This window comes from Oculina patagonica, chromosome 4 (assembly GCF_052425735.1).
Source record: "Oculina patagonica isolate OP01 chromosome 4, crgOcupat, whole genome shotgun sequence".
NCBI lineage: Eukaryota > Metazoa > Cnidaria > Anthozoa > Scleractinia > Oculinidae > Oculina > Oculina patagonica.
Genome location: NC_135761.1, coordinates 14,364,675 through 14,379,321, shown reverse-complemented (window position 1 = coordinate 14,379,321; position 14,647 = coordinate 14,364,675). Strand labels below are relative to the sequence as shown.

General features: G+C 36.7%; 1 protein-coding gene across 3 annotated transcripts; it reads left to right on the top strand.

The window, feature by feature from the left end:
- The first annotated feature begins 195 nt into the window (after positions 1-195).
- Positions 196-14,017, top strand: LOC144649586 (galactosylceramide sulfotransferase-like). Of its 3 annotated transcripts, none has more exons than XM_078509100.1 (3): positions 196-311; positions 2,177-2,325; positions 12,739-14,017. In XM_078509100.1, the coding sequence occupies exons 2-3, from the start codon at positions 2,207-2,209 to the stop codon at positions 13,898-13,900; spliced, it is 1,281 nt and encodes a 426-aa protein (XP_078365226.1). In that variant the 5' UTR covers positions 196-311; positions 2,177-2,206; the 3' UTR covers positions 13,901-14,017. The 3 variants fall into 3 exon arrangements, with proteins under 3 accessions (XP_078365226.1, XP_078365227.1, XP_078365228.1); XM_078509101.1 differs by lacking the exon at positions 12,739-14,017 and adding an exon at positions 6,471-8,227; XM_078509102.1 differs by lacking the exons at positions 196-311; positions 2,177-2,325; positions 12,739-14,017 and adding exons at positions 3,104-3,843; positions 6,471-8,227.
- Positions 14,018-14,647: the final 630 nt, after the last annotated feature.

Sequence of the window (14,647 nt, the reverse complement as noted above, 5' to 3'; positions counted from 1 at the left end):
ATTAATTTTTAAAAACGCTGTCTGGGCTTTTGCGTGCGGGGTGCAAAATCGCAATAATGGCAGTTTTTGAACCGTAACATAACTTTCTAGAAAATCACTGAACCTAAGCAATTTTGCAATACGTTAAAGGATAAAATTTGCATACCATTTTATGAAATGCTTTTTAGACGAGTTATTTGCATAAACATTCATTCAATTCAACTACCGTACATCAACACTGCGAAAGTTTGCCGCTATGTTAGACACATCATCGAGGTAGATTAGTGAAATAACACCAAGATTATCCCATCTGCACTAACACCTTGGCGAAGGTGAGTCATTTAACGATTTATTTGCCTGGTTAATCCAACCTTACAATCTTTTGCCCGCGCTTGATGTTCGCCGCATGAAGCTTATATCATAGTTGTCATAAACAAGACTCGACGTGTTTGCGAAGCGATAAAGTTTCGAATACAACAACGTTACTTATGTAAGTGGTAACACTGATATAAAATTGAACTTTTGCTGAGTAGTAATTTAATCCTCTCCAGTGCATCAAAGCATTTTCGTGACTAAGCAGTACTTAAGCTTGCCACAGACAGCCCTTGCATCTGTTTAGCCTAGTTCAGTTCATGGAGCGACAAAGCAAAAAAAAGAAAAAAAGAATTATGTCATTATATACACGTTTTTACTTGTTTTGTTGTGTTGTTCACACTGGTGATATATAAAAACCTCTACTGACGATCTTTTTTCAGAGTGCGTTTGCCATGTTGACTAATTAATATACAACAGGTTCAATATTCAAAAAGCGAACCTCGTCATTATGAATAAAAAGCGAGCCGGAATAGACACAAACATGAGTTAATTCATTATCCTCCACGACACTTTTTAAATCTGAATTTCCAATGCAGCTCAGTACAATGGTTCAAGGCTTTAATTTATTTAATCAGCTTGAAAGTCACCTGTTCTAGAGTCGTGAATACTAAACAAATAGAATTTACTAGGGCACTTATTTCAAAAACACATTTTAAGGGAGAGAGGGGTGGTACGTATTGCAGTGAAATTATTTTGTCTTAACGGTATAAACCCGAGAGTCGGACAAAACGGCCAGACAAAACAGTTCCTCCTTTTAACCAACAACAGAACAACTGTTCTACCGTTTAACGCAGTCGATTTCTCGCCAATGAAAAGCATTTCTTTATGAAAGAACATTTTACGCCCAGGCCAAGCGAGGAAGAGAGTGAAGGAGTTGACTCTCATGAGAGTTTTCGTCAACTCTCATCGACTATCATCAACTCGGGCAAATAGAGGAAAAACTCTCATCGACTCTCGTGAAAAATTTGTGTACGTTCAAGGTTGATGAGAGCGCATGAGAGTCGATGAGAATGCATGAGAGTTTCAGCCCAAACGAAAGCGGAGAGTTTAAACTCTCATCAACTCTCATCCTCATTCGACCGGGCTTTAAACTTGCAGTTGGCATTTCTCGATTCTTTCAATTTGTTAAAACATCATATTAACTCTATATTGGCACCACTCTATTGGCAGATGAAAAAGACCCTTAGAAAATAGCAATTTAAACCCCATTTATTAACAGGCGCACGCAACATAGAGCGAAAGGGTATGATTTGGTGTTGTGGCCAGCTTGGCAAAAATTTACGAATAGAAGCATTATAAGAGTTTCCTTTCAGTTATCTTACTTTTTCTCAGTATTCAGCTTATCCCTTGTAGGGTACTGTACTTGTATTTTAAACTTCTCTCATTTCCTGCGAACCATTTCAGTAAAAAACTGTTTCAATCTTGTTTTGTTGATTGAAAAGGTAACTGCAGGGTTTCGCTATAGCTGTAGGGGCCTAAAACCCATCCAGAATATCAGTTCCAGTGGGTTTCAGAAAAAGGCAGATGTTGGCCTATAGCTTGAAATTCGTCTGCGGTCGACGGTTAATGCTTGGCCTCAAGACTGAGAAAACAAAGAAACTCGCATTCCCCCAGCAGGAGGGAGAAAGAAAATTTATTCACTTGTTCAAAGCCTCCTATCAGACCAGGAGTTTTCTCATAAAATTTTCGTAAACACTCGTTTGAATTGGTTTTCGTGATCAAAGCTCAGTTCAAAATTTCAACACGCACACTTTTAAACTAAACTGCTCAGTGAAGAAAAGTTAAATAATTTTTTTTTTAAAACGCGTTCGACATTTTGCAGGTCCCAGCCGTAGTGAGTTGAAGTACAGTCATGATGAATTTTAGAAAGAGGATTGTTTTGGTGATCGCATTTTGTCTCATTGCCGTGGGACTTCTATCATTACTTAGAAATGAGAGCAAGCCGCTTGTGAGCTTAGGCAGCTTAAAAAGGTAAGTTCCTTTTAAAAGCTGATTTGCTGTGATTATGTAGGTATATCTCATAAACATGTTTTAAAATAAATTTCAATACATTTCTCGGTTTTTGGCTTAGAAATGCCATCGAAAATGCAACAAAAGCTTTACTTTTCGCGGGAATTCTGTAGCGTTGGAGTGCTTCAGTTTTTGTTTTTTTAATACTACAAAGTAGGCCGTATTTTAGATCAATACAAACGTTTTTGAAAAAACTGACATAGTATCACTGCAAAGTGACCATAGGACCCGAAACAATCGAGAGAATTTTAATTCTTAATCGGACTAGTATCGAATGCGCGCGGTGAGCAAATTAATTCATCTGTCAAGCTCGATTAATATTTTTTCCCACACTGGTTACAGAAAAAAGAAGTAAACCACAGAATTTGTTCGTCAGCATCCAAGAAATGTAATTTCGAAATTTTATACAAATCTGTCACATCTGGCGCTTTTGACTGCGAACTAGGATCTGATAATTCTGCTCGTAAACACTGGCGAATTAATATGCCGGCCTCTTTTTCTTACTACGTCGAGCGTGAAGCAACAAAGAAAAAAACGCGATTGGAAGAAACGGCCGCGAGACCTTCAGATTTTGCAATTTCTTTTATCCCCTCGCGCTTTTTTTACTCGACTCGAGTCGACTCGACTCGCAGAAATTATTCACGACTACACTGAATGGATTCAGGAATGGATTTTTTTAAAAATCCTCGGTGCCCCTCGGTGCAAAAACAATGTAATACAAAGACCCCTGGGGTGAATTGAGTGGGACTGAATTGTTCGACCTTCAAGTGGCATCTTTTTGTTTCCGAGGAAACTTTGAGCCTACGCAATTTCTACTGGCAAAACTTTTGAACTTCAGTTAAAAGCGGTTGTCTTAAGCTGTTTTCAAACGAATTTCAGCGAAAAAAGAAATGAAACTTGAACTGTACGCGTCATGCATCAAAATAAGTTACCGGACCAATGATATCTTGCAAATGGGTGCGACAGATGATTTTGGCTTTTTCAGAGCGTTTACAATGACGATTTTAGACCGAAAACGTACGTGTATTTATTGTACAGACACACATTACAACGATATTACAATGATTTAAAACAAATAATATACACAATACTGTATTTCTTGTCGCAAATGTATTGATGAAACAATTCTTTTAAACTATTTATTTTTCGACTTATAAAAAATATTGCAAACATTTCTCCGACTGAAAATGACCGTCGCTCAATGACCTTGATTTAAAAAAGATCTATAAAAGATGCAATGTCTTTAAAAGTTTGATCATATATCATCGTGTGTCTATTGATATGCTAATAGCTTCTTTGTAAACAACATGATGTTTTTATATAGAAGACTCGAGATTGAAGAAAGCCTCATTAGTTGAAAATGGCTTCTCGAATGACAGGCCGTCGCAAAATTTTAGTGTGTTTAATTTGTACATCTGTATTGCTTGGTTTGATTTTGCGTTTTCACGGATCAGAGGAAGTTATTCCCCGTGAATTTCAGTAAGTAACATTCAAGTTTAAAAAAAATATATCATTTAGCTAAAAACGACTTTTATGATTTGTAGTTTTATATTTACAATCGCCACATATATGATTTAAGCTTAGCTTGAGCCGTCCTCATAAGTGTTATGTTATTTTCCTATTGCTGTAACAATGCGAGAAAGTTCGGCATTTTCTTGAAGCGCTTTGCAAAAGATTTTTACATAAAGCGAAAGTACAAACACTATATATTATTAAAAGATATTGTTCTGAAGTTTATTCTAAATCACAAATTTATGTTTAGCCATTTTTTATTTCTTATTTGTGAAACAGATTGTGTTTTAGGGGTTGAAAACAGCGTACAAAGTTCATCATTTAAATTTTGAAAACACGTGGCATATTTTGGGGGCAGTGTACGAGCGTCAGTGGTTATATGATGAAACGAGCTAGCACAATTTCTGTGTATTGTTTACTGGAACGGACTAACAGCTGAATAATGTTTGAAGTTGAAAGTATATTTCACCGTTCAGCACGAATAACTTTGAGAGCAACTGTTTAACATTGTAAAACGTTTTGTGGATTTATGAGTAGTGAGTCCTTTACACTGTGGAGAAAACAACTTCTTTAGGCGAAAAATTACATTGCTATTCAAAACACAATGAAGAATACATTTAAAATAGTGATTGTTCATTTCTTTTGTACATGATAATTATCCGTGTTGAATTTATATTTAATGATCCGAAGAAAATAGTCGCAAGCAAAAGTTTTCTTTTGGTATAAATAGGCTATTAATAGGTGGCTTTTGTATTGATTCAGTTTCGCGTAAAACCTAAAAAAAAAAAGTTAATGATGTGTTAATCTCGCACACGGCTGTTTCGAGAAAGGCTGTCAATCAAAAGCGTAAAGGTGTTCGCGACATTACCGAAAGGTATTGTGGGAAGTTGTAGAATCACCGTTTCATGATCGAAGCTCATGATCTTTCAGCGCTATGGAAGGAGAAATCATGAATCCTGGTTGATGAATACGGTATTCGTGATGTCGTCATCCATTGCGGTGAATATCTTGAACGACCAAGGAATGGTGAACAACTATTTCCCATAATCTCTTTTGGCGTTGCGTATTTGGGCCCAATCTGTGGTTTTAAAAGGACGTTATCAAAATTTTAAAATCCAAAATCGCAAGACCTCTGAATTTTTATCTTTCACTGACTGTTAAACGCCCTTAATAAATATATTGTTAAAGGTTTTTAGAGCGATAGCACCTGCCATCTTTCCGATGGAAAATATTGAATTTCGGAGTACCACGCCACAGAACATATGGGAGGCGCGGTGGCCTAATGGTTAGAGCGCCAGACTCCGGATCGAGCGGTCCGAGGTCGAGCCCCGGCCGGGGTCACTTGTGTTGTGTTTTTGGGCAAGACACTTTACTCTCATAGTGCCTCTCTCCACCCAGGTGTATAAATGGGTACCGGCGCCATAATGCTGGGGGGAACCCTGCAATGGGCTAGCATCCCATTCAGGGGGGAGTAGAAATATTCCTAGCCGCTTAATGCTACGGAAACCGGGATAAGCTCCGGCAGTGTGGGCCGCTTGGCTCGTGGCTTCTCCTTAACGCCATAGAACATCAAGATTGCCGTTTGTTAATTAGGGTTAACTGACCGCTTTTTATAGCAGAAGTGAATTCCAGATGTTTTTATTGATTTCCAGCGGCCATGGCTTGGGCACCAACATGGCCTTTCCGTACTGTGCTCTCTAAATTTGTGTGGAACAATTTGTCGGATAACTCGCGAGTACGGAGTACCGTGCATACTTTACTAGAGACTTGGACAAGTAAATTATTAATTATCAAGTAATTGTCTACCATTTGTTGTATTCTTGATCTTTTTGGTTCAATAGTTATGTTGTTTTTTTCGCGGCGTGACAGTGAAAACCACCTATTGTTTTGAGGGTTGATAACTCGCTATCTATCGGACAAATCACTTCTACTGCTATGCTCTGGAGAGCGATTTATCTGGTGGATAGTGCAATCCCTCCTTTGATCAACTCGAGTCTGTACTAAGGTCAATCTTCCATGAAACAGCTTTATCTTCGGCTACACTGAAATTATAACTGACGTCTGACATCATTTCTAAATTATAAATTAAATATGTCCAAAAGAATATCTTAAATTTAGGAATTTTACTGATTTTTAAATACAGCCCTCTTTGTAACCTGCACTGCAGCGTTTTATCATCTTTGCCATTTTTTCATAGTGCGTATAAGTTTGCCAAAAAACAAAGTAAATAGTAATGTCGAAAATTGAATAGAAAATTGATCAAATGGTGATTTAAATAAAGATGGTATGTTTTAGCGTAGATATCAAATTATTAATTTTAAGAAGCTCATATAAAACAAGCTAAAATTATAATATAAATATTGTGAAATTAAATAATCTAAATGGAAGTTCAATGAGAATGATAATGATGATGATGATGATGATGATAGTAATACTTTCTTACTTACTCCTCTTCGAGCATGGGTGCACATAAGGCCTAAAAATGATAGTAATAGTAATAGTTATAAAAATAATAATAATAATAATAATAATAATAATAATAATAATAATAAAAATAATAATAATAATATGTCACTTATGTTGTACCATTTCAGGAAAACAGAGCTAAATGACGACTTACTAAAAGCGACAATGCAAGGCTGTCTTTCAGACAAACAGTCACTGAATGTCACGAGTGTCACGCCATCTCCATGCAAGCCTGCCAATAACATATTATTTCTCAAGTTGCACAAGACTGGTTCAAGTACACTGACCAATATTTTGAACCGTTATGGTGACACCAGAGATCTAATGTTCGCTTTACCATCTTCCCAAAAAAGTTATTCATTTTACTGGCCTCATCCCTTTGTACTTAAGTTTACACAGCCTCTTTGGAAAGCCCCTAACATCATTTGCAATCATGCAAGATACAACAAAGCTCCTATGAACTGGCTTTTCCCAAAGGAAACGACTCGCTACATTACACTATTGAGAGAACCAACTCAACAATTTGAATCTATTTTTAACTTTTTTCACCTTAAGAATCGTTTCAAAGAAATAAAAAACGTTTCGTCCCCTCTGGAAACATTTCTTCAAAATGCGACAAGTTATCTTGGACAATTGCAAGAGAAAGAAATGACTGGTTCCTTGAAACTGATAAAGAACCCAGCCTTGTTTGAACTGGGTCTTGATACAAAATATCACAGCGATATAACTGTGGTGCAAAACTACATTAATTTTCTACAAAAAGAGTTCGACCTGGTTATGCTTATGGAATACTTCGATGAATCACTTGTGCTCCTAAAACGACGCTTTTGCTGGAAAATCGAAGACATTTTGTATTTCAAACTCAACGAAAGAAGGGACAAAGATAAACAAGAACTTTCAAGCAAAGCGAAAGAGCAAATTCGGAAATGGAATTCGGGTGATGTGTTATTGTACGAAGTTTCTAATCAAACACTATGGAAAATGATAAAAGAAGAAGGACCAGATTTCTTCACCGATCTTGTGTTCTTTCGAAAAGAATTAGAATACATAAAAAATGCTTGTCTACAAGAAGGGAATTTTCTGACCAAGCCATACGCTGGAAGGCTAGTGCAGGGATACGCAATCAAAGCAAATATTTCCAAGGAACTGAACGAAACTTGCAGTAAAATGATCAAGAATGAGATTCCATATATGGATTATTTGCGTGAAAAAATGAACAAACAGCTTTATGATATTGACAAGTTTGTGACTCGACCAGAACTTTTAAAATAATAGCACCTTATTTAGTCTAGTAGTTTATACGAATATGACAACCAGTATTAAAAAAAAACAACTTTTTTATATTGCCTTAATAAAATAATCGAATAAAATAATCGAATAAAGTAGCTAATATCCGGCCATTCGCACCAGCAAAATATGATTAGTTAAACTAGGTTTAACAAAATAAAAATCAGCAACAGAAAACGGAAGACTAAATTTAACAAAGGGTTCAAAGAAGCTCTTACTTGTGCTTTTTTTGTTAAATTTTAAGCCCACGAACATCACTTAGCAACTTCTATGAAAAAAAAAACGATCTTAAAAGTTATTGAAACACCTTTTAAACGTGTTTCGGTTTTGGTGTGGATGGCATATTCAACAATAAAGTAATTCATGTAAAGAAAAACCAAAACAAAATACAGGTCAAAGTTGACCAAAGTAGTTCATCTGGCTCAATAGAGATAAGGAGAAAAAAATTTCATACATGTACACCGGTTACGGCAACATTAATACACTACTCACTGATTTTAAAGACAGTGCTGTCAATATTTTTTTTGTTTGATTTCATTGTATGTATTAAGTAACTGATCACTAATCCTGTCTTCAATAAAGTATAGAAGACACTTTTCGTCAGCCTTAACAGACTTTATCACATGTGTACAAATAGTCTATCTCACACCAAAATGCAACCGACCCGATTCGTTTTAGGAAATACGAATCTGGACGAATTCAGCGTGGTCAGGATCACTCTCTGCCCCAGCCTAGGCTGAATAGAGTTAGTGTCCTGATCCCTTTCATCTCCTTTTTTTTTTCTTGATTTTTAATTGAGCCACCGGTAGAACGTGCCACATGCCATACTGAAGCGAAGTCCAATTGTTTTGCTTTGTAATGCATTGTACGATCATGGTTAAGCAGGGCATACATAGTGCAAATTCATTCTTTTATTTTTATTATTGAATGCGGAAAAACAAGAACAAGAAGTCTGGGACAAGATTTAGGAGACCAAGTCTAAGGATTGCGGATCAATTAAAAATAGTTAATCGCAAGTTGAACATGCGTACAGACTGACCAAATGGACTCGCAAGTTTACTCGCAAGTGCACGCAAGTTGTCAAAAAGTCATTTCAATGCTACTGTGCGCGCTGCAATTCAGTACTTGCATTCTTGACAGCAAGACTTGAGTTGACTTGCGTTGGGTGGCCAAACGGTATTAAAACTTGCGTTGACTTGCATGCAAATTTGATCTTGACCAAAGTGAACGCAAGTCAACGCAAGTGCACTCAATTTCTGGCCAAACGGAGACGCCAGTGGGCGCAAGTTGAAAATTTGCGTTTACTTGCGTCTCCGTTTAGCCAGGCCTGTACAAGAACATAAGACATGGAAACTTCCTTGCCAGTGAATGTATAGTCCTTATTTCAACGGCAGCAAAATGTTCTGAAAGATATTTTAATTTAATTAATTGGAAACAAAGCTTATGTTTACAAATCCTCCGGGGGTGCTCCCTATAGTATACTATACGGGGCGGCTCCGTCTGAAATGGGTACCGGCATTTTTGAGGGTCTAGGAATCTAAAAGGGTAGGGATTTTATGAGTTAGATTAAACAAAAAACCGTAGGGAAAACAGCCATTTAGTTATTTAAAAGGACCATTCAAGATATCTCGAACAGACCCACCGAAGGGTCGATTAGTTTCAGGGTTGTTCAAATAAAAAATTACAGTAAACACCCGCGTGTAAGAACCTGCAATTTTCTAAGTTTGGCAAAATAGGTTCTTGTATTTGGGGGTAGTTATTGGTAAATTAGGCTAAGTAGGTTCTTAATAAGGTTCTTAATTTCTAAGGAGGAGCCATAGTTTTTGATTGTACGAGAAGAAAAAAAATGGGTTTGGTCCTTCATTATACAGCATTTATTCATGACTGTATTGCTTCAAGCCTCATGCAAGGTCCAAAGAAGACAATTACAGTCTATGTGAATCTGTCTTTTCTTTATTTGTAAATACAGTTTGGGATGTTCTGTTAAAAATGTTCATAAAAATTTTCTATAACCCACATATAAGAACCTGCTGAAATTTGCTTGGCTAAACAGGTTCTTATATTTTGGGGTATTAAAATGGCAAATTTCTGCCAGCAGGTTCTTAAACCACTAGGTTCTTACAAGCGGGTGTTTAGTGTATATAAAGAAGATCCAGTATCCTTTCTATAGGAATTTAAAAGGCGTACAATTTCTATCGAAGGTATTGCTGGTTTTCACTGTCACGCAATCAAAAAATAAATTCGAAACCATTCAACTACAGAAGCTATGAATTTCAAATATTATAGATGATAAATAGATAAACAATTTCTCCAAGTTTCGGGTCCGTTCGGTGTACCGTTCGCGAGTTATTTTCCGAACCTTTCCACGCAATTTATAAAGCTTAGTATGGAGATGCCATAACTGTGTCCTTCCGAGGGACACAAATATGGCCGCCGTGATGTCAGAGAAACCATCTGGAACTCAATTCTGTTTACAACAGTGGCTATCCTTGGCTTAAGAGCTAGTACACTTACACATAAACACCACTTATTATATCTGAAATGTTCAATCTGCTCAAAATGGAAAGGAAAGGCCTTTTTTCAAACAAAACAGATTTGTCACGGCACTCAGCTTGATGTCACATACGACGGAGAACTCAAATATTCAAAATGCTCTGTTTTAAAAACGAATGACACTATCGATCTGGAAATTTGCAAAAAAATATATTTTTAGTTTATCTTTCGCCTAATAACAACGAAAATTTAGCAGGCCTAGTGAATTTTGATTTCTGAATTTTATGACGTAACATGAAAACCAAGAATATGGAAGGGTTACTTTTTTTGTCAAAGAATCTGAAAATGTAAGGCCTTGGACTTCAGGGCGGAGCCTCTACGTATAAACTTTTTAAGTCCCGCCCTTCTTTTGGTATTAAAGACTTTATTAAAAACTAGCAATGGTAGAGCGGTTTTCACCTGAGTGTCGAAAGTAATTTGCGTTTGCTTTGGTTTTGCATTACTACGCTCAGTGATTGGTTTAAAAATCTCGCGCCACATTCACACAATCAGAACTAAAACCAAAACCAATCGTAACTCGCTCGCGCACGTTTTCCCGCGCTTCGCGTCGTCTACATGTAATTGCTTCGAGTTTTGATTGGTTCACTGGATTGTCAGTGTGTTTTGTGATTGGCCAGGGTAATTACTTTGGTTTTGGTTTTCCGACGCTCAATTGAAAACTGCTCTATGTTTCAATTCCTAAATTTTGATTAGTTAACGGCAATGGTATATGAGCTCATATACCATTGACCACAAAAATGGTAGCCGTTACACGTCAACGAAAACAGCTCGGCGGCTCAAATATTGCAATTCTTTGGGCGTTTTTAATAAATTCTTAAATTAAATAATTCCAACGCGCGCTCGTGAAATAATTGTTAAGTATAAGGAGGTTATACGACCCTAGAAGCGTTCTTGCTACCTAGTATCGTGTATAAAGAAAGTTTTAATAAAAAACTTAGTTTAGTTTTTATTTCAAAATAATTGTGTTTTCTATTAAAATTTATACCTGATAAACTGTTAACAGGCCTTTACACTAAAGATAAGATAAGAAACTTTATTTAAGTGTCAAAAAACCTTTTAGCCTGGGAAAAACATCATACTAATTAGGGGACCCTGCTTAAAACTAAAAAACTACACTAATACTAATATTATAAATACATTCATGTAAAAAGTGCCAGTTGCAATATATTGGCTCCACCACTACAGAATTCAAAGTTCGATTTAGAAATCATAAATCGTCTATGTTAACCAACAAAAAAACTTGCGAAGTCGCTGTACATTTTAACAGCGCGCAGCATTGCTTACAAGACTTTGAATTTCAATGCATTGACCAAATTGTTCACGCCAATTCCCGTGCTCATTTGGAAAACTTGCTTATAACTAAGGAAGCGTACTGGAGTGCGCAGTTGTTTCCTTTGTCGCCTTTTGGACTCAACAAAAGACAGGAATTTCATTCCAAAAACCGAATACATTACAATCGAGATCTTAATTAACTTACACCATTATGTGCGGTTAAAATGAATTCAGGCGTTCAAAAGTCCCATTGTGGGATCCTGTTATTTCTCATGTGCTTTTCACCATTCAAGGGCTCTGGCTGGGGAAATTAGTACTATTGTTTAAGGGCCCCATTCAGGGAATTTGTTATGGCTTGTTTTTAGCCGAGTGTATTCAGGGGCCCACAGTGGGAAGTTTGTTGCGCCTGAGTTTATTTTTCCACCATTAATTCTTAGTTTCCATTCCGCGTTTTCGACTAAATTGTGCTTTTGAACATTTTTGTGTCTTGAAATGCATTTAGTGTTTTGACTTTATTTTCCTGTCGCAATTACGTTTGCTAGTATTACATCATTATTGATAGCACCGGTTTTGTCGAAAATATTTTGTTTTTAATTGTAATTAGACTTCTTTGATTCTTCAAACATTTCTTTTAGCATTACGTAACATTATTTTGTAATTAGGTTAGCATTCTTATTTTTTAACAGTTTTATATTTGACTCTGCAATATTATGTAATCCCAGCAGGAATTTAGACAAAATTGTATTTAAGAAACCATTTCTATCTTTGTATCCACGCGCTGTAAACTGATGAAGGTCGTACGACCGAAACGTTTTTATTAAATTTTTATATTTTACGTCATCTTAGCCAGAAGTTGTCCGTCCTTGGTCTTTTTCTTCAATTTCTACAATAAAAAATATATATATAAGTCATATAAAAATGTTATTATAATCTAATATTATAAATACAATAAAAAATATATATATATAAGTCATATAAAAATGTTATTATAATCTATGATATAGAAAAATGTTAAAATCTTAACTAATTGTTAAAAAAAATGACTTGACTTGAGAAGCATAATGTGCAGCATAGGATGCAGCCCTTACAGCTAGTGTCCTTTAAGCGAGTTAGATCCCTTTTGCGAATACAGTTTGTAAAAGCCTGCAGTGTCTTGGCTGATCTGTCAGCCGTAGAAAGTTTGCCCCATAGTTTGGGTCCTACATAACGCAAAGAGTGCTTTCCATAAGTAACAGTGTTGTATCTAGGAGTAGAAAAGTCTGATATGTTGTTTATTTTGTGTAGGTACCACATTGGGGAAACAGAGCGGCTTTTTGAGAACTTGTGGAGAGAGACTCTACACGTCTTTCATTCCGACAAGCAATCACGGAATGTCACGCCATCTCCATGCAAACCTGTGAATGACATTTTGTTCCTCAAGACGCACAAGACTGGTTCAAGTACAGTGACGAATATATTAAACCGTTATGGGGATACAAGAAGTCTTGTGTTCGCTTTACCGGCTTCGCAAAAAAGCTATTCCCTTCACTGGCCCCATCCCTTTACACAGGGGGCTGTAGCACGGGCATATTGGAAAGCGCCAAACATCCTTTGCAATCACGCCAGATACAACAGAGTTCCCATGAACAAACTTTTCCCAAAGGAGACAACTCGTTACATTACACTATTGAGGGAACCAACTCGGCATTTTGAATCTATTTTTAACTTTTTTCACCTTAAGAAACATTTTAAAGAATTGCGAAACGTTTCATATCCTCTGGAAAAATTTCTTCAAAATGCGACAAGTTATCTCGGACAATTGCAAGATGAAGAGAAACACATCACCAGTTTTTTTAACCTTATAAAAAACCCAGCCTTGTTTGAACTGGGTCTTGATACAAAATATCACGCCAATTTAACTGTGGTGAAAAACTACATTCGTTTTCTACAAAAAGAGTTCGACTTGGTTATGCTTATGGAATATTTCGACGAATCTCTTGTGCTCCTAAAACGACGTTTTTGCTGGAAAATGGAAGACATCTTGTATTTCAAACTCAACGAAAGGAGAAATCATCAAAAACAGAGTCTTTCTGGTAAAGCCCAAGAGCAAATTCAAAAGTGGAATTTGGGTGATGTCTTATTGTACGATGCTTTTCATCAAACACTATGGAAAATGATAAAAGAAGAAGGTCCCGATTTCTTCAACGATCTCGCATTTTTTCGAAAAGAGTTAGCATCCATAAAAAATGCATGTCTACAAGAAGGAAATTTCCTGACCAAGCCGTACGCTGGAAGGCTAGTGCAGGGTTATGCAGTTAAATCAAATATTTCTAAAGAACTGCACGAAACTTGCAATAAAATGATCATGAATGAGATTCCATATTTGGATTATCATCGCCAAAGAATAAATAAACAGCTTCAAGTAATTGTCGACAAGTTTGTTTACGAACAAGATCTTTTAAAATAATAGATACATCATTTAGTTCTGGCAGAAAAGTTACATCAAACGGGAACATAAGTTATGTATCTTTTATGTCCGAATACACTAATCGCAGATTTTTAATGGAATTTCCGTGAAAGATTTGTTTTAAATCAATAAAATAAATACACTACTTTATTGAAGTGTCAGAGTATTTAGCACTGTTGTGCAAATTGTCCACACTGTAAAAAAGCAAACAAATGAAAAATAGTGCAAATAGAACAGAAATTTGTTAAAATCCCAACTGGCAGGAGGCTGGCCAGTTGGCTATTTACTAAGCGCGGAATAGTTGATTTCGGGACAACCGAAGACAAAACCCTCTAGTGGCAGGGAGGAGGATTTAAACCCGGGACCTCCGGATCGAGCGGTCCGGTTTCGAGCCCTGCCAGGGTAATGCACATTCGCGACCCCTGAGACGCTTGTCCCTCTTAGCTGAGTTAGTAAAATCCGTTTGTTGAAAGGGAATTTAAACGATTAATTTGATTGGCTAGTTTTAAATTGTCTTTATTTAAAAAAACTTGCCACTCAAATCATGTGTCCCCAGAGTTACTTTTTCCTCGTGCCCCAGGCTCGGCTCAAGGCACTTTACTCTCACAGCGCCTCTTTCCACCCAGGGCCCCTTTTAGCTGCTTGGAGCCCTAACATTATTTTGTTGTTGAGTGTGGAGCCCTGAAAACGCTTGTCGCCGATCTCGGAGTCCTAATTAATGTTTGGAGACGTGGAGCCTTGGAGCCC

What these genes read in the sequence shown, in the direction of transcription:
- LOC144649586 (XM_078509100.1), top strand. Translation starts at nt 2,207, where the DNA reads ATGATGAATTTTAGAAAGAGGATTGTTTTGGTGATCGCATTTTGTCTC. An exon ending in AGCTTAGGCAGCTTAAAAAG is followed by an intron (nt 2,326 to 12,738) that starts GTAAGTTCCTTT and finishes TATTTTGTGTAG; the next exon opens with GTACCACATTGGGGAAACAG.